The 20,532-nt window shown below is 45.4% G+C and overlaps 1 protein-coding gene across 1 annotated transcript; it reads right to left on the bottom strand.

Moving 5' to 3' along the window:
• Window positions 1-718: 718 nt before the first annotated feature.
• LOC308426632 (cytochrome c, somatic-like) lies at window positions 719-1,036 on the bottom strand (the record flags this gene model as incomplete). The annotated part of the gene is made up of 1 exon (XM_080924487.1): window positions 719-1,036. The coding sequence occupies one exon, from the start codon at window positions 1,034-1,036 to the stop codon at window positions 719-721; it is 318 nt and encodes a 105-aa protein (XP_080780613.1).
• Between the last annotated feature and the right edge of the window lie 19,496 nt (window positions 1,037-20,532).

The following is a 20,532-nucleotide window of genomic DNA, read 5'->3' as shown; positions in this document are numbered from 1 at the left end:
CAAACACAGTCCCCCCAATGGGTCTGGTATAAGTAACTCAGCAACAGGGTGACTCGGGAGCTCGTCAAGAAGGATAGGTTCCAAGTACTTGAGATCCATGAAAGGGAATTTTAAAATGAGCTATAACCTGGAATCCTTCCAAAGCACATCTCAACGACCGGCTATATTTGAATAACGAAATTCCTTCAGTGGAGAAATTTCCTGAATTGCAGTTCTAGGAGCCCCTTCCACGCTGTCTAGTTCAATTTCTGTCTTTAAAATATCTTTATACTTACTTTTATTATTTTAACTTATAGATGTGTATGTGAGCGTGTATGCCCTGTATGTTTTAGCTGGCCACAGAGGCCAGAAGTATCAGATGCCTCTGGAGCTGCAGTTCCAGGGACGTTATGAGCCATCTGATGCGGGTGCTGGGAACCGAACTTGGATCCGCTGGAAGAGCAGTGGGTGCTCTGAGCTGTCGAGCCCTCTCTCCATCCCCTCATTTAATTTTCTCCATGGTCACTACATGTCCTGTAATTTGTCTCCCCTCTATACAACTATGAAAGTACCATGTCAAATTCTTTTTTTTTTTAACCACAAGTCAGTTTTACTTAAATCAGGACTGTCCAACAAAAACATTGTTAGCCATTCATGATCTGAATTTGTGTATGAATTAAATTATGGTACACATTAAAAGGCATGAGACATTTGTTTTGTAATAAATAAGGCAGTGAAATTACTCATTTGTAGCCTTTTTAAGATAAGCTATTAGGTCTGCCCTTTCTCCCTTCTTCTTTATTTCAGCAAAGATCATTTTTGTCCCAGGGATGTACTTTTTGGGATTCTCCAAATACTCCATCAGGGTACCCTCTCCCCAGGTGATGCCTTTGCTCTTGTTGGCATCTGTGTAAGAGAATCCAGCAGCCTGACCTGTCTTCCACCCAAACAGACCATGGAGATTTGGTCCAGTCTTATGCTTGCCTCCCTTTTCCACAGTGTGGCACTGGGCACACTTCTGAACAAAACTCTTCCTGCCTTTTTCAACATCACCCATTTTAAAATTGATCCGGGCTGGTCAACCAGCACAACAGTTCAGCCTCTTAGCCAGATGTCCCGCTCTCTAACCCAAGGACACACCGGTCCTTGCCTACGTACCGGTGTCAGTCACCATGTCCAATTCTTCCTGTTTTGACACAGTCCTCCATAATCACTCACCATGTTGTCATAGACCCTGTGTTAACCCTGGGCTGTTTCTCCACAGAGACCTGGGTATCAGTTACTAGCCTGCATGAACCTCCCTTAACTTCAACAATCTCTCATCTTAGTTTTTATAAATTAATTAATCTTATTACCTTATCTCAACTCTGTTAATTAACTGTGGTGGTTTGAATATGTTTGGCCCAGAGAGCGGCCCTATCAGGAGGTGTGGGCTTGTTGGATCAGGTGTGGCTTTGTTGGGAGAACTGTGTCACTGTGGGTGTGGGCTTTGAGACCCTTCTCCTTCCTCTGGCTAGAAGTGAGTCTTCTCCTCTTTGCCTTCAGACGAAGATGTAGAGCTCTCAGCTCCTCCTGCACCATGCCTGCCTAGATGCTGCCATGTTTCCCACCATGATGATAACAGACTGAATCCCAGAACCTGTAAGCCAGCCCCAGTTACATACTGCCCTTTATAAGAGTTGGCTTGGACATGGTGTCTCTTTATAGCAGTGGAAACCTTAAGACATAAATTAACTTGTTTATTTGTGTATATTGTATATATGTGGTATGTGTCCATGAATGTAATACACACATGTACACCCAGTGCATATACATGTGGGGACTACAGTATAGCTTTTTAGCTTTTGGGATACATCTCTTTCTGCCCCTTGTCTTGGTTTACATACACAAAGAGCCACACCTAGCTTTTCAGAGGGGAGCTGTGGAGATTTGAACTCAGATCCTTATGACTTCTGCCTTAGTTAGGGTTTCCATTGGTGTAAAGAGGCACTATGACCAAGGTTGGGTGCAATGGTGCATGTCTGTAATCTCAGCATTCCTAGGGAGAGATGGATAGTGGAGGCAGAAAAATCAGTTAGAAGCCTGCTAGTGTCCTGGCCCAGATCTGCAGCGGGAAATATGACAAGAACTCCTTCATCAACCAGGTTCAGGAGAGAACGGATGTCCCAAAGTTGCCCTTGGATCTCCAAGAGCATCCATGTGCCCCCACACGTGTGCACCCCTCCCCTCAGACTAATGGAAAGAACAAAGACATACTCCTTACAGATAATGCAGAGCTAGGTTTTGATTTTTAAACTCAAGTCTAAGAACCTCTGCCTTTCAGCCGAGGTCTTTCCATATATATTTAATGCTAGGATTGACGTGGCTTGATTTAAATCTCCCGAATTGTCAAATATTTTCTGTTTGTTCCAGCTTTCCTCTCCCGGCACAGTGCACGATTAATTTTATTTATTTGTTCGTTCACTTATGTATTTCACTTTGTCCCCGTTATTAGTTTCCTAGTTACGATTATTTTTTTCCAGAAACATCTTGGTGGCCCGGAGTTTCCACATGTATCTTCAATACTTGACAGTCTGTCTTTAAATAATACCCTGCTAATAGATGCCTAGCATAAGAGCTGTGCGTTACCTTGTCAATTTCTCCCTCCTATGGTCGGTGCTGTTGATGACACACGCTTTTGCATATGTTATAAACCCCCAAATACTGTTTGTATTTTTGTCCATCAGCAGGCAATTATTTTTAAAGTGACTAAACTGAGAAAATAACGTTTTAAATATTTGCCTTTTTTCCCCCTTCTATTTGGAGAGCGTGTGTTTACTGTGTGCGCTCGCGTCTCTGTCTGGTGTCATATTCTCTCTGCCTCAAGAGCTCCTTTACAGCTTTGCATTCTCAGGGAATTGGTAATTAAATTTCTCCGGTATTGTTTGCCCGAGAATGTCTTTATTCCTCTTCGAGTTTTGAAAATTATTTGCACTGAGACTTCAGTTACGTCTATGGGACACTGTTTGATATGGCATTCATATAAATCCCAGTCTGGTTGTACTCTACACACACACACACACACACACACACACACACACACACACACACACACCAGTATTTCAGCTTGTGTAACTCTTATTCAGTCATATTTAGCTGTGCTAAGCTTATTAACAATGTCAAAAGAAAAATATTTATCTCTGCTGCTTTTTTAAAATTCTTTATATTTTGATGGGCTGGTGTTTTGCACACATAAATGTCTGTGCCCTGTGTATGCAATGCTCAGGGAGGTAAGAAGAGCATCAGGTCCCTGGGTTACAGATGGTTGTGAACTACCATGGCGGTGCTGGGAATCAGATCCTGCTCCTCTGGAAGAGCAGCCAATGCTCTTATCCACTAAACTATCTCTCCCTCTCCCAGTGGTATCTTTCTAATTGTTTCCACAATTTCTGATCAATTCTCAAAGTTTATCTCAAATGAAGGTCTCCACCCAGGAGCACACATTTCTACTTCTCACTTGATCTTAGGTCATTTTTGTAATTTACCATTGGTAATTCACTGGTTTACCAATTTAGTAATTACCATGGTAACCTTTGAATAAGTTCAAGAGATCTATCTGTTGAGTAGCATTGTGAGTTCAGTTAAAAATAATATTCTTTGTGCTTAAAAATTTGTGTATGCATGAGTATGTGTGTGTGACCATGTTCACTAACTGAGTCCACTCCACGGCATAAATATAGTTCATAACCATGTTTGATGGTGTATCTCTGTAATCCCAGAATTTGGGAGGTGGAGACAAAGAATCTTGAGTTCAAGTCCAACCTTAAGGTAGATAGGAAGTCCCCGACCAGCTTGGGCTATGTGAGATCTCCTCTCATATCATATTGTGCATGGTAAATACTCATATTTTTTATTTGTTAAGGTGCAAGAAAGTGCAGGGAGTTGGAGGGAGGTAGCACTGTAGAAATATATGAAATTTTCAAAGGATAAATTTAAAATATTTTTAAAAACCAAATCCAGAAAATATTTCTAAAGTCCTAGCTGTACATGAAATGTGAGTCTTCTTTTCTGGGCTGTTTTTTTTTTTTCTATTTTTTTTTTAACTCCTTCCAATAATTTCCTTTTTTTCCCCTCCTTTCACAAGTTGAGTAATTTTTGAGTCAACGAAGACATTGTGTTTAGAACAGACTAGCATGAGGTCAATCATCTTCATGCCTAGAAATAGGCATCTTATTTCACATCATTAATGTGGCCCATGAGATGCACTTGGGTACTCTTGTTGCCATGGTTACTTCTCCTGGACCACAGGCTTCCAGGTTTCCTAGTACTAGGCTACTGTTCTGCTGGTTAGAATGGGTGTTGGGATTCTCCAGGGTCTTAGTATTTATTGGTCAGAACTCTACCTCTATTTGAATAGGTCTTTGGATGGAGGGACTTAACTTGGGCTCCTCAGACCCTGCCACTCTTCTAACAGCTGGCTGCCACTTCTGGTTGTCCCTGAAGATCAACAGAGGGAGTGAGATGTTTCTCTGTTTCCTTGTCTAACACTGTTAGGGATGCCCTTCGTCCAGCCTTTTCAGCACTGTGGCCTTTGTTCTCTTTGTGTGTGTGTGTGTGTGTGTGTGTGTGTGAACACATGCTCTCTCGAGTGTGCATGTTTGTGTGCATGAGTGTGTATTAACGCTCATTCACTCTTGCCCATTCAAGCCTATATAAAGCCAGAAACTGAGCTTGGGATGTCTCTCCAGCTCTCCTTTTGTAAGACAAGGTGTCTTAGGGGGATTAGCACTCAGTTGCCTTGACCGGTTTAAAAGGAAACTCCAGGGATCTGACAGTCTCCACTTACCAGACTCTGGGTTATAGGTATACAGTGTCATGCATGCCCAGCTTCTCCTGTGGGCTTTGGAGAACTCAACTCAGGTCTTCATGTTTACATACTATGATGGTTTGCATATGTTTGTACCAGGGAGTAGCAAGATTAGAAGGTGTGGCCTTTTTGGAGTAGGTGTGTCACTGTGGGTGTGGGCTTTAAGATCCTTATCCTAGCTGACTGGAAGTCAGTCTTCCACTAACAGTCTTCAGATGAAGATGCCGAACCTTCAGCTCCACCTGTACCATGCCTGCCTGGAAGCTGCCATGCTCCCACCTTGATGATACTGGACTGAATCTCTGAGCCTGTAAGCCAGCCCCAATTAAATGTTGTCCTTTATAAGTCTTGCCTTGGTCATGGTGTCTGTTCACAGCAGTCAAACCCCAACTAAGACACACAGCAAGCACTTTACCTGCCATGCATCCCCAGCCCAGTTTTCTTCCTGCAGCTGACCTGTTCTGCAACTGCTTTATCTTGAGTGTTTACTTTTTTCCCACAGACAGGGAGCTCCAAATGATGTCTTAGGTTGCTAGACCTTGACACCGTCAGCGTCTCTCTAATTCTGGCTGCACTTGTCTTTTCATCCTCTCCCCTCTACTGAGTCTTGTGGGTGAGGGGTTTGACTCTCCTGCCTCAGTTGCTCTATAGTGGGAAGAATGGAGAAAAGTGGACACTGGTCCGCACTGCACTGTCCATCCGAACAGTGGCTGCTCACTTCCTTTTAGTGGATAGCCCAAGTCCCTCTTCTCAGAGTTCAAGGTTTTTGATCGGAGGAACAAGAGGATCATGGGAAATAGAGCCACCCCAGATGGTAGTTCCTTCATGTGTCATGTTTGGCCCATAGTCTTTCTCTGGAGCATCGTGTAGTGTCTTCGAGGAAAACAGCTATTAGTCAGCAGGAAGCCCAGTTATCAGACGCTTCCAGCTACTTCAGGCTAAAGCGTGTCACCCTGCACTTGGCCTTCCACATCCTTGAAGATTTTTGTTCCCTCTTCATCTAACTCAGGCTACGACAAAGCAGGTGGTTTGCGTTGTTTCTCTTTGGAGTTCAGGTTCCTTAGTTTCCCTGTGACTCACTTCAAGAAAGGCCGGGGAGGTGGCTTAGTCGGTGAAGTGCTTGGCACTCAACCGTGAATTCCTGAGCTGATTTCCAACACTCAAGCAAAAGGCTGTGAGGGAGTAGACCAGCTACCATCTCAGGACCGGAAAAGCAGAGACAGGGGGATCCATGAGGCTTGATGGCCAGCCAGCTTAGCAGAATCTGCAAACTCCTAGGCCAATGAGAGCTGGTCTCAAAAACAGTAGGGTGGAGAGCAAGAAAGGTAGTTAGCTAGCATGAATCTCTGGCTTACACGTATACATGTATAGATAGATTTACACATACATGTGTTCACACATGTTTGTATTCACACACATACACATGTGCATATTCACACACATATGTATATATACGTGCATGTGTGCTTATCCACGCATACATGTGTACATACATGTACATATTCACACACACATAATTCATTCTATTATCCAACCTTTTCTTCTTAGAGTAAGAGCAGTTTTGGTGGGGAGGAATAACTCTTTACAAGCTAGAGATAGAGGACCAAACATTACTGAATAGCATCAGATTCCAAGTAGAGATATCTCATGGATACAAAAATGGAGATTCAGGACATGTTCCATTTGGTCTCAGCTATTATCTGTTTCAATACTGTCTCTTTTTCATCCTTTCTATCATCCTCTGGAATTTTAATAAGACGTATGCTTGATCCGGAAGCCCCCTCCCGTCCCCCGAGTCCAGACAGGATCATTTCTGAGATCCCTGCCTGTGGTCCACAATATTGCTTAGAATTTTATCAGCATCCCATGAAGCATGGAGGAAGTTGGGGTTCCCAAAGGGGGCTCGTATTGGTTTCTGCTGTGCTCTCCCGAGCTGGGATAACTTTAATTTCATTTTCTTCTTGAGGTCCTTTGGCCTCCAGGCAGTTAGACTCATGACTGCAACCTCCTGTTAAGATTAGCTTGTGGCTAGTCTCAAGTGAATCTCCTTCTCAGCCCCCATCCCAGGACTGAACAAGGCAGGCAAGGCCCTAGCTGCTTGTTCTTGTGAGAGGAAGGCTTTCTGTGGCTCAGGTTGATGGAAGGATTCTATTAAATTGCCTTTCTCCTGTTTCCCTTTCCTGGATCATCCATCAACACAGGAACCCTCATCTCTGGGCTCCAGGGTAAACACTCAAGGTAAGATTCACCCTTGAAGCTCTCTGCTTGAGTTTGTCTGGGCACAGGCACTTCTGTGGATTCCTTCCTCTTCCATGGCCTGTGCATTTCAAAGAGGCACTGACTTTTGTATTCACTGCCGAGGCTCTAGTTGTTCGAAGATGGCAGCACTCACCACCAAGCCTCCCGACCTGAGTTTGGTCCTCAGGGTCCACAGGAGAGTAAGGGAGCGTGGCTTCCACACACATGCTTTGGCATGCTCCCATGTGTCCCCCAACAGATAAATACATGTAAAGAAATGTAAAGAGTATTGTGAGCACAACGTTCAGTCCTCATGCTGCTGGGATGAGTCTTGTTTGTCCGCCATCCATGTTGTTCATGTCTGTCACCGGCCCCTGAGTACAGGGTCTTACACTCGGGTCAGCAACTGGGTAGATGGGCTCTGCTCTCCACTGTTATGTCTGGGATGGAGTCGGACGGCAGTGTTTATGGGCACAGGAGTTTTCTTTGTGTGTGTGTGTGTGTGTGTGTGTGTGTGTGTGTGTGTGTGTGTGTGTTTATTCATATATGAGTATGCTGTAGCTGTCTTCAAACATACCAGAAGAGGGCATCGGATCCCATTACAGATGGTTGTGAGCCACCATGTGGTTGCCGGGATTTGAACTCAAGACCTCTGAAAAACCAGTCAGTGCTCTTAACCGCTGAGCCATCTCTCTGGCCCATCACGGGCTTCAATGTTTGCAATCAAGGCTGGATGTTGACGTGCTGTGGAGGGAGGTAGAACGTGTTGCTGATCCCTGTGAAAATCTGAAGCTGGTGAGGATGACACCAAGATTGGATGAATCGTGAGTGTGCTCCCTGGCAGAACCCTTATGTTCAGTCTCCAGTAGCAGACGCAACTCAGCACCAATGGACAAACTGACATGGTTGTGGAGATGCCTCGGGCTGTACGGTGCTTGCCTTCAAAACGCCAGGAACCGAGTTTGACTCCCAGAACGTGTGTAAAAAGCTGGGCACAGTGGTGTGTGCTTAGCACCCCAGCACTGGGGAGAAAGTAGGATGTATATCTGTGGAGCTCACTAACCATGCCTTTGCCTCCAGCTTTACCTTGTCGGTGAGCTCCAGGCAAGTGGAAGACCCTGCCTCAGGAAGTAAGGTGGAGGGGCTATTGGCTTCCCTGGGGCATATGGTATGGAAAGAGCAAGCAGGCTGAGCTTTACGGCTGACAATGTAGCCAGTGGTAGAGTGCTTGCCTAGCATGAATCATGACTGAAGAACCATTAACATATTGATCACCTACTACATAGTGGATACACTTGTGGTCCCTAAGGATACGGCGGGGGCTCCACACAAAAACAAATAGCCCAGACTTGCCTCTGGCCCTGGAATAAGCAATTAGCTTCGAACGTGCTGTAAAATGTATTCTGTGCTTAATACCTGTACGGCCACCCACTGAGGATGACCCTATTTTTGAGCTTGTTTGGTAGATGGGGATACTAAGGCTTAGTGGAGACAGCTAAGCTGCACAGGGTCACATTATTAATCATAAGATGAGCCTGGAAGCTATTTTCGCTCACTCTGGGACACATAGAGGTGGGGAAGCCCTTGGTGGGACCGTACAGTAATTTTCTTTTATAAACAGCCTCTCATTGGCCAAGACGGGTTTCTAATAGGCCAGACGAGGACGCTGCCAGATTCTTTAAAGATGCTGTTTAGAGTCTGACAGTCTGATGCTGCCAATGATGAGTAACAGTGCTCACGGAGCCTCGGACAGACAGCCACTTCGCTGGCTGACAAGAGCTCTGAATATAGCAAGCAATGTTGATCATTCGCCAAGATAAAGAGTTTTCACAACATTTTTTTTTTAAAAGAATAATTTTGGCTTTACGGAATGGTGTGTTGATAACATGGAGAATTCCCTAGTCTTAAGGCCATCTCCCCTCCAAGTAATGTCTTAATTAAAGATGGCCCGCTTGTTATAATTAATGAGCCAATATTAATCTATTGTTATTAGTGAAAGTCCACATTTTATTCATCCCGTTTTAGTCCTGTCCTAAGGTCCCCTTGGATTCAGAGTCTCCTCAGGGCACATCACACATAATAGGTGAATCTTCCTAAGCCCTCCCAGTGACCAGGAAGGCTTTTCTCTGATCAACCTTGACAGTCTTGTGCATTGTGTGTGTGTGTGTGTGTGTGTGTGTGTGTGTGTGTGTGTGTGTGTGTGTGTGTATGTGTGCAATGTTCCTCAGTTGGGGTTTATCCAAGTATTTTCTTCTAGGGTGATATGTTCAGGAGAGACCAGAAGTAAACTGTCTCCCTCAGCTTCTGGGTGCCACTGTTCAGTAACCCTGCATTTCTGTTTGTATTGTGAGTATATGTTTATGTGTGTGCATGCATGTGTACAAAAACTAAAGTGCAGTTTTTGGTGTTGTTACTTAGGAATATCATAGATAGATAGATAGATAGATAGATAGATAGATAGATAGATATATAGATAGATAGATAGGTGGATAGTATATCAGTGTGTGTGTGTGTGTGTGTGTGTGTGTGTGTGTGTGTGTGTGTGCATACGTGTGTGTATGTTTTCTTCTGATACTGGAGATTGACCCAGGTTCTCAAGCTTGCTAGACAAGTAGTTTACTCCTTAACTATATCCCTAGCCTTCTTTTTTTCCAAAACAGTTTTGTTCTGAGACACAATCTTCCTAACTGTTCCAGGCTGGCTTTGGCCTCATTGCAGCCCCAGGCCAGCTTTGAACTCGCACATCTTTCAGCTTCAGCATCCCAAGGTCTTAGGGTTATAGGCTTGCGCCAGGATACCCAGCTGAAAATCACGTTTATTTTCCCCCTTTCCATGTTACACTCTTCTAGATGAAAACTTCTAGACACAGTTCGCACATTCAGATCAACATTAGCTATGCTCTTCCCTTGTTGGTAGGGCAGCGGCTGTAAGGTGAGTTTTTTTCTGCCCACCTGTTTACAAACAGCAGCAGAGCTAACTAACCCTGCTCATTGCTCTTTCTCTCCTCCTGGAAACCCTTAGTTCATAGGGTTCTATTGGACCAAGACAAGCACTGATGTCATCATTGTAAAGATTCTCCATGATGACCACAATGACAGATGTTCAGGATGTTTAGGAAGCTGGATGTATGGTCATCAAGTCAATGGATGGTACCCTACATGGATAGGCTTAGAATAAGGCAATGCTCCACTATGCACATCGCTGGGGTGTAGAGCCTACTTCTACTTGCTTCCTGGGATGAAGAGTATGATTTACAGGAGGTCTAATGATGGCTGGGTATCCCGTGGGTAGGATGAATAGAGAGAGAGGGGTCAGATAAAGAGTAGAATTCAACCGTTCAACATGTGTAGAGAAAGGGAAGTTTGCAGGGGAGGTTGAGATAGACTGAAACCAGGCAGTGGTCTGTGTGCGGAGTGTGGGGTGAAGCTTGAGTTGTTGAAATGACAGACAGAAATGGCAGATGTAGCCACTTCGGTCTTGGGGACAACAAGAGTGTGGCTTTCTGTGCCATCTCCATGTCTCTTGTCTAGATAGATCTTCCTACTGTGTAGAAGAGCCTGATTGTTAGTTAGATGTGGTGGGTTTGGAAAAGGAGACAATGTGAAATTATCCTTCAGAAATGACTTCGCTACCACAGGGGTTGTGACCAGGCCATGAGGTAGAACAATAAAAGGGGACAGACAATACATGATGTCAGAGGCTGCATGAGAGAGCCTTAAAGGAAAAGAGAATTTTCTCTTTAAAACCTGGAGAGGAAATGCAGGATAGATGGCTTGGTGGTTAAGTGTTTACTGCTCTCCCAGAGGATGGGAGTTCAGTTCCTAACCCTGACTCATAATTTCCTGTAACTCCAGCTGCAGGGGATGTGATGCCCTTGTCTGGCCTCCACAGCCACCGGCACACACGCTCACATACGTACAGACACACTCATACACATAAATACAAATAAAATAAATCTTTAAAAAGTTATCTGGTGGGGGATGGGTTCATTAATATTGACAGTTTGAAATGAAAGAGAGATTGTTGTTAGGGGTGGGCTGTGTGTGAGTGGGAAGAACATCTTCAGAAAATCCCCCAAAGAATGGAACTTCTCTAGCTTTTGTGTTCTTTTAGGACCGATGGGAAGTTCCCTAGCACACGACTTAGTCTGAGATAGCCTATGCAGTAAGGAGAGTGGAGGAGATACAGCCTAAATGGGAAGCTACTGGGCAATCCTAGTACAATATGGTTTCTTAACTGTCTCAAAGAGAAAGAAAAAGAGAAGGAGATGGAGGAGAAGAAAGAGGAGGGGAGGATAAGAAGGGAGGGGCAAAGAAAGCAATAGGGAGAAGCTCCGACTGGGGCAGGGTTGGGCTGATGATAGTCTCTAATCTCTCTGTCTGTGAGATCTGGCCTTACAGAATGACCAGTCTTAAAGGCGTAGGCCCATGATGTAACCATGATGTTCCTGGCTCTAGTCCAGGTGGAGATCAAAAAGGATATAGCAAATGCCATGCTGGTGACAGAGACAGGCTGATCCTCTCTGTGGTAATGCTAATAACCTCCAACAGCTTCTACATTGAACTTCTCTCTCCCTGTGACAACACTCCATCCCACGATCCAGTGTCAATCCTAGAAGCCATGATGCCCCTTGCTGCCAGGATTTAGAGGAGTTATTCCTACTGGGGTCACCAAGGGTCACTGCCATCCAGGCATTCACTTCAGTGTCCCTTTCCTTCCTCCACATCACCTCCACCCACCTCTTCCCTGTCCCTTCAGAAGAGCCTTGTTGTTTATTGGAGTAGCAGCAACACTGTAGTTGGAAAATTCCTTTCAAGTCTGGGGCTATAAAGAACACGCCCAACAAAACCAATCCACTTAAAATGCAAATTCTACTGACACTAATAAGCAATATATATACATACACACAGAGACACGCATTTACACATGCAAATGAAGAAGGAGAGCGTGGGGCCGTGCAGGGTTTCCCTCCACTGAACTGCTCACATTGCTAACTGTGCCCCCAGACACACTCTGTCGGAGCAGAGCAGGGGGCACTACCTGTCGCCTGTCTCCAGAAACACTCAGGAGCCTCTGCCATCACCCATGACCCTGCAGAAGCCAGAGATCACAGCTCAAGTTCAAGTTTCACTGTGTGGTGCTGAGACACATGCTTAGGAGCAACTTCTGCAGAGAAGTGTTGACTCCTTGCTTGGACCCACTAGGTATCTGAAATCAGGAGGAAATCCTCGAATCTCTAGCTCACATCTCTGTCCATGTCCTTTACTTTGCAGAAGGCACAGGCAGAGGTAGGTCGTTGTCCTACATCCACGGTCACCTTGGACTCCAAAGAGAACACAACCTCATAGGACAGATGCCTGCCCAGACAGTGAGGCTGTAGACTAAATCGGAAGGAACCATCTGGTGAGAATCAGGTCCACCCCATCAAGAGATGACAGTGATGGATTTCTTTAGACCAGCTGTAGAACTCGACCTGAGACTATGACCAGCCAGCCCACACCTGACCAGAAATACTTAATGATACACACCTCTTGCCCCCTGCCTAAAGCTGAGGACAGGGAGATGACTCAGTGGACAAGAGAACTTGCTGCCAAACCTGACAGCCCGAGTTCAGTCCCCCTGACACCAACTATGGGTGCAGAGAACAAAATCACACAGGTAAGCCCAGGCTGCAGCACTCCAGAGAGCAGGCCCTGGGCCTCACCTGGGCAGCACGGTAGAGATGGCTCAGGATGTGGAGATTAGAGGTGAGCCAACTCTGAGGCCTGAGAGTTACAGAGCCTGTCTCTTGTCCGTTCACCTCTGAGGAGGAGAGATCCCCCTCCTCCCTTTATCCCTCATCACTGGCAGTGGTGTGTGTGTGAGAGAGAGAGAGCACACATTCTTACACACATTCTCACACACTCAGACACATACCCTCACACACTCAGACTTTCTGTTACACACTCACAGATTTTTTCTGTTACACACTCAACACACATGCACATGAGTAAACACACTCTTATACACTATCACACATTCACACACATGCACACACTCACTCACATACATACATGCACACACACTCATACACATACTCACATACATGCACACTCAACACACACACACACACACACACACACAAATCAATTATTTTTTTAAATCCTTTTGGTCACATCTGTATCTCAAACATGAACTTGGGGCACTGGATTTATTCTTCCTCTTATTGTGACCACTTTAATGTGGCAGGTGGATGCCTGTGACTAGCTTTATGGGGTATGCAGAGGTCCATATTTTTACCCTAAATCTCTGGTTAAGGGATGGGTGAAGTGCTTGCTATGCAATCTCAGATTCTGAGAACCCATGTAAAGCCAGCCAGGGGAGCACACATCTGTAATCCCAGCACTCCTACAGAGAGATGGGAGGCAGAGGCGGAAGAATCTCTAGAAGCTGGAAGGCCAGCAGGTCTGGAGGTGGTAGTGGTGAGGAACAGACCCTGTTTGATCTTAAACAAGGTAGATGGTGAGGACCAACACTCAAAGTGGCCCTCTGTGCACCACACCTAAATTCACTCACATGAGCACATGCGTGTGCACACATAAATAACAAACCAAAGACCTCTCGCCCCCTGTAAGTCACACCGTCCTCTAAGCCTCTTTTGTTTGATGTGTTGACTCCCTCCCCTGCCTGTGGGAATCCTCCTGGACCTTCCTGGCCCACTGAGCTTTGGAACAGACAGACCTCAGACTTCAATGCAGCCCCCGTGTAGACCTGGCTGGGACCCTCAGTCTTTTCACACTTGACCTTTGGCACTGAGTCCACAGGTGCCAAGCGAGAACATCCCTTAGTAGAAGATCATTCTTGAGCCCCGAGCCATCAGACTTTCCTGTCCACTCATTTAGGATTTCGGGCGGGCAGACAATTCTGAGGGACTTTGTCTTTTATCTCTGCAGTCAGCAACAGAGAAGGAAAACAGCTTCTCACATGAAGGCATGAGTCCCTGGTAGCCCGTCTAACAACAGCCAGGAAGTCCCTTCCACACACGGAGGATCCCAGTGCAGGTGGGGATACTCAGGTCATTTGATGGCTTCCTAAGCAATGATGGGCTTCCAGATTCTCAAGGCAAACACCACTGGTTCCTTGTTGGTACAGGTGTGACCTCAGCCTCTGCAGGACTTTTGTATCCTAATATCCCTAGACTTTGGAGAAACAGCAGCAGTACCTTCAATTTTACATTCTCTCCCCCTCTCTCTCTGTCTCTCTGTGTCTCTGTCTCTCTGTCTCTCTCTCTGTCTGTCTGTCTGTCTCTCTCTCTGTCTCTCTCTCTCTCTCTCTTTCTCTCTCTCTCTCTCTGTTTCTCTGTCTCTCTCTGTCTCTCTCTCCTCTCTCACCTGCCTCCAACCCAACTAGATTTCCTATAATTCAGGCTGGCTTCAAACTCACCATGAAGTTAAGGCTGGCCTTAAATTTGAGATCCTCCTGTCTCTGCTCACCAAGTGCTGGGATTCTGAGCTGCACTCCCACACCCAGCTTTAGCACTGCACCTTATTCCAGTTCTGCTCGGTGCTATTTATACACTGGTATCCTGGGTGTTGCTGTTCAGGGTGGGTTCTGGGGCTTTTCTGTGTGCCAGGATACCCTTTTCTAGCTCATGTATTCAAGTACCGCATGGCCAGCATCCTGTGGGTGGGTCACAGATTGGTCTTCTGCATCTATTTTGTGAGGCTGCTTTACATATATCTCTATATAAAACGTCCCCATAACCCTTTGACACACAGTCTGGACATGTCCAGTGCATTAGGGATGTTTTTATGAATGGTGATGATGGTGCCAAGGATGTGCTTATGGACATAAAAAAAAAAAAAAAAAGGCAGAATATCATTGGTCAGGTAGCCCAGGCTAATCTTAAATTCTTTAGCCTCCTTCCTTCCTCAGCTGCACAAGGTAGGACTATAGGAATGTGCCACCCCATTAGTTTCATGGACTATCGGTTTGTATGTCTACCTATCAATCATTTATTTTCCTACCAGCTATTTTATATCTATCTATCTATCTTCTATATATCATCTATTTTCATCTTCTTTATTCTTTATATCTATTTCATATAAATATCTATCTCATATATAGCTATATATATAAAGCTATATAAATATATAAATAAAACTATATATATCCCAGTTTGATATATATTAAGATATATATTATGATATATATTAAGATATATATGTATATGTACATATATGTATGTGTATATATATGTATGTGTGTATATATATGTGTGTGTATATATGTGTGTATATATATGTGTGTGTGTGTGTGTGTGTGTATATATATATATATTTAAGATAGGGTCCTACTATATAGCCATGACTAACTAAGAACCTATCATGTTGACCAGGCTGACTTCAAACTCACAGCAATCCTCCTGCTTCTGCTTCTCACACCTGTTTTCATGGGCCTTTTTGTACTTGATTTCCACTTGCCCTCTGGGCATGCTTGTACAAACTTTCCCTTCCACTTTTATTGAATGAGCCTCTGAATGCTCACACTCCACTTCTCTGGCTCTTGTTTAAAGGCTGGCACAGAAAGTGTGTGCACCCGTCCCCGTAGTCCAGTTTCTCTGCAGCTCCAGGCCCACAGCTGACTCACAATAAATATTAGCGGCTTATTGAATGAGCGCCCCATCTCCCCGGCCCCGGCCCACTTCCTAGCACTCCCGGGCGAGCCTGTCCTCCTTCCGCAGCACAGCCTGATAATAGATAACCTGGAACCTGCCTCGGCCTTGGCTCCCTGGGTGAGGAGAAGCAGGATAAATGTGAAGTGAGCAGCGATATTTCCTGAACTTGGGAAGTGGCAAAAACCTGTCACTGCAGCCCAGTCCCCACAGACAAAACAAGGGAACTGTCGGACTACGCATATGCTGAGGGGGTGGGGGGAGAGCAGGGCGAACTCAAGTTGGCGCTGAGCCAGGGGATTGACAGAGATGGGAGTAAACGAGACAAGATGCAGGCGACTTCAGCCTTCAGTGGCAGAGCAGGAGTGGGTGTGAAGGCCACCTGGACCAAAGCTTAAAAAAAAAAAAAAAAAAAAAAAAAAAAGGAAGTTTCTTTACATCCAGTTCTCACCTTAGAGTTGAGCATGGTGGCTCTCACCACTCGGGAAGTGGAAATAGCAGGTTCGGAAGTTCGAGGTTATTCTCTGCAACATTGCCAGTTTGAGGCCAGCTTGGGCTACATGAGACCCTATATTGAGGAAAATAAGAGTTCCTGACTGCATCTACCCACCAGGCAAGGGCGTGTGTGGCTGCACGGAGTAGGGGATTATAAATTGTGGGAGGGGCGGAGGCAGAGAGAGCAGACCAGGTACTCAGACCTTGGCGGATAACCTGAAGGCTAATTAATCTCCAGCTGCTCACAGCTGAGCTGATGCTCTTCCTGTTAGGTTTTGTGGTCTTCATTTTGGTCAGAGTCCAATGAAGTCTTCCAACAAAGCATGAAGACTTCTTCATCTTCAGGATGAACCCACTATGGGGGAGGCTCATTGACCAGTAGTTGGTTCCCTTATAACCAGCTTCCAGTAACCCCTGTCTGTCAACAGTATGCAAGTCCTTGGTGATACCTTCCCACGTTCCCCAAGGGTCTCGGTTTGGTCATGAGACTTGCTGTGGCCAAGGAAACATTAGCAACTTAGATGCAGAAAGGGTTGGAAAAGGTGCTGGCTGCTTTGTCCTGTGCACACATTCCTTCCTCTGTGTGTGTGTGTATTTGTGTGTGTGTGTCTGTGTGTCTGTGTGTCTGTGCTTCTGGTGTGAGAACAAGCCTGAGTCAGCTGGGAGGAACAATGAGAGACACTCGAAGGTAAGCCATATTGTCACAGTTAATGTCATTGGGGACCCACTGGACAGCTACTCACAGACAGACGCATCATCAAAGCCAGATGAGATTCATTAAGACCAGAGGACTCAGCAGGAATCATCGCTGGTTGCTGTTTCCGGCCACGGGGAATCGGGATACTTGGTATGCAGCAGTATCGAGCTGATGTACATCCTTTGCCCATAAGTTGAAAGAAGCCATCTTAGAGAACAGCCTGGAGGGAAGCAGGCTGGGCCCTAAAAGATGCATGTCCTGGGAAGTCTCCCGAATCCCCTGAGACCTGCTTGTGACACACACCTGGAACTATTCCTTGAAGAACCAGAGAAACAAGCTTAAATGTGAGAATGGCTGAGATCCTATTGATATCTACCAGTTCCCTCTCATTAGATTTCACTGTTTTTCAGTAAGAGGCATGATTAACTCAGACTCATTATAGTGAACACAAAGTGGGGGTCTAGAAAGCTACAAACTCTACATCACTTCATCAACTACTAGTACCCATTTCTGCCTACCACCTCCAAATTTTTACCATTCTAATTCCCTTCACTAAAGGCATCCTTCCTTCTACACTCCTTTTCTTGTGTGTGTGTGTGTGTGTGTGTGTGTGTGTGTGTGTGTCTGTGTGTGCCTGTTGTGAGAGTATGGGTATGCATATGACATAACTCATGTACGGAGAGGTCAGAACACAACCTCAATGGTCCATCCTTGTTGTCCACCTTGTTTGACATAAGGTCTCTTGTTCCCTGTCATGGTTTGTATATGCTTGGCTCAGGGAATGGCTCGATTAGAAGATGTAGACCTGTTGGGGTAGGTGTGTCATTGAGGGTGTGGGCTTTAAGAACCTCATCCTAGCTGCCTGGAAGTCAGTTTCCCACCAGCAGCCTTCAGATGAAGATGTTGAACCCTCAGCTCCTCCTGTACCATGCCTGCCTGGATGCTGCCATGCTTCCATCTTGATGATACTGGACTGAACCTCTGAACCTGTAAGGCGGCCCCAATTAAATGTTGTCTTTTATAAGACTTGCATTGGTCATGGTGTCTGTTCACAGCAGTAACACCCTAAGTAAGATGTTCCCCTTGGGTGTTCCAGGCTAGCTGGTCCGCAAGCTTCTGGGAATTCTCCTGTCTCTGTCTCTCATCTTATTGTAGGAGCCTTGACATCTCAGAGGCTCTACCATAGCGATTCTCAACCTTCCTAATGCTGAGACCCTTTCGTTTAGCTCATTTTGTACTTACTGCCAACCACAAAACTGTATCTGTTGCTACTTCTTAACTGTAATTTTGCTACTGTTACGAATCATAATGTCAGTATCTGTGCTTTTTGATGGTCTTAGGCAACCCCTGTGAAAAGGTTGTTCCACCCCTGAAGGGTCACTACCCGCAGGTTGTATTTCCAGTGTCAGACAGTCTTCAGCATACTCGCTAATCTTGGGGTGGTTTATTTTGCAAGAGGAGAATGGCGAATTACTGTTCTGACACCTGCTTCTTTTTCTTAATGGACGTCTGACAGGTCCACCTCATTCTTTTAAATAGCTGCACATGATTCAGAGCACAGACACCTTACTGTTGAACCAAACCATGCCCCTGACGGATGCCTAGAAAGGCTTGGGCCATCTCTGCATAGTTCTGGTGACATAGCCTTGGAATATAAACCTAAAAGTGAGTCTGCTCAGCAATGGGGCCTCATCATTCTTCTCTTTTGACTTATATTGCAAAACTATTCTGTAAACCTTAGGTGGCTGGTATGAGTCCGGCCAGCCCTCCCACCCCAGTTAGAATCAATCTTGTAAACTTTTTTTCTTACTTTGTCAGGGAAACACATAATACCTTGTTTTAAATTATTTTTATTATGGGTGAGATTGAAATAGTTTTAGATATTTATTGGTAATTTGCATGTCTTTCTTGGTGAATTGCCTGTTTATGTAATCTGACTATTTTCTCTATCAGTTCGTGATTGCTTTGTTATTTAATATGGCAGGTCTTTATATATTACGGCTATAAACTCTTTGTCATGTGAGTCCCGAAGTTTCCTAAATTCATCACAGCTCTGCCTTTCAGACAGCCAACCTCATTAAAAACCCAAAGCTATGAGTCTTAATTCAGTCTTTTGGCATGCACTGTCTCTTTGTGGTTGCAAGGTGGAAACCTGAGAGATCTGTGGGGGATCAGGGACTGAGAATGTGCCCTCTCCATGTACCTGTATCTTCTACCAGTTTATTTTCCATTGCTGTAACAGAAGGACCCAGGACAGAGTGTGTTATGAAGCAGAGAGGTTAACTTAGAACTCACTTAGCTGACAGTTTAGGGGTTTGAAGGCAAGCCACCAACAACAGCTCGGTTCAGGTGAGGACTTTACGGCAGATGATATCAAAGAGACAGAAGCAGGTGATGTTAAAACAAACAAAAACACAAAAACAAAATAAAACACTATGTCAGGACAAGACAGGAAGCCAGACAGTGGGTCAGAGGTTAGGCTCCCTCTTTCATAACAAGATCCCAGAGAATGTGTTTGTACGGTGAGGCCTTCGGTGATGTAACGGTTTCCCACTATGCCCTGCTTCTTAAAGGTCCCACCACCTCTCAATACCACCAAGGAATGAATGCTATCACACTGCTGGTATGGTGGTAAGAAATAGGGAGGGAGAATGAACTGGACAGCTGGCCGAACAAGGTGTCCAGATGCCTCCTCTTAGTACAGCATGCCACCATGGACAGCTCCCAGGTAAGGGCAGAAGCTAACAGGGTCCAGCATCCAGAGCTGTCTTCTGGCATCCCCGGCCTCCAGCAAGGCCGTTCTCAGAAGTGCTCCTTGGGGGATCCTTGCCCTAGCCTACCGATGCCTATCTCTTATAACTTCCATTTTCCATATGCCCTTCTTCCTCAAAACCACCATGTGCTTGCTGGGAATTGAACTCAGGATCTCTGGAAGAGCAGTCAGTGCTCTGAACCACTGAGCCATCTCTCTACCCCCATACCTTCTTCCTATGAGGGAAGGTTAACACTCCATCTTGAGAGTGCCTTGCCGGGAGCATCTGTTGGTCCCATGGAGATGACTATGCTCAGAGGACAGTGTTGGTTGGTATCAGGAACCGGCTTCATGGTTACAGATCGCCTCCGAATCCAGCCATGATAGTGACGTCACTCATAGGCGACAGGGATCTGCATCTGTTGCCATGGCAATCACCATACATTCCCAGAGTCCACCAGGCTCACCTTCCACCTTTACCTGTGAGAGATTATGTTACAACCCAAATAAAAGGCAGACCCTCCTGAGCTCTGCTCTCTTTCTCCCTTCCTCATCTTTGCCCTTCCCACCCCCACAATAAACCTCTTACATGGAACTATACTGGCCTAGTGCTGTCTGTCCGGACTCGAGCTGCGATTCTAACACAACAGACAGAATTCTACAACACCTACAGGCCTGGACTGCTTTCCTGGCCAGTCTGAGGCAGATAAAAAAAGATGGCCGAGGTGCTTTGGCTTAGGGAACCCTCTCAGACATGATGCATGGCTGCCCATTAGGCAGAACGTTATTGTCGAAAGAAACAACTCTCATGGCAAAAGAAATAGAACACGCAGTTTATTCTGGAGCATATATGAGTGACCGTGGCCCGGGAA

The sequence above is a fragment of the Micromys minutus genome (assembly GCF_963924665.1).
Source record: "Micromys minutus genome assembly, chromosome: 10".
NCBI lineage: Eukaryota > Metazoa > Chordata > Mammalia > Rodentia > Muridae > Micromys > Micromys minutus.
This window is presented reverse-complemented; position numbering and strand designations above follow the sequence as displayed.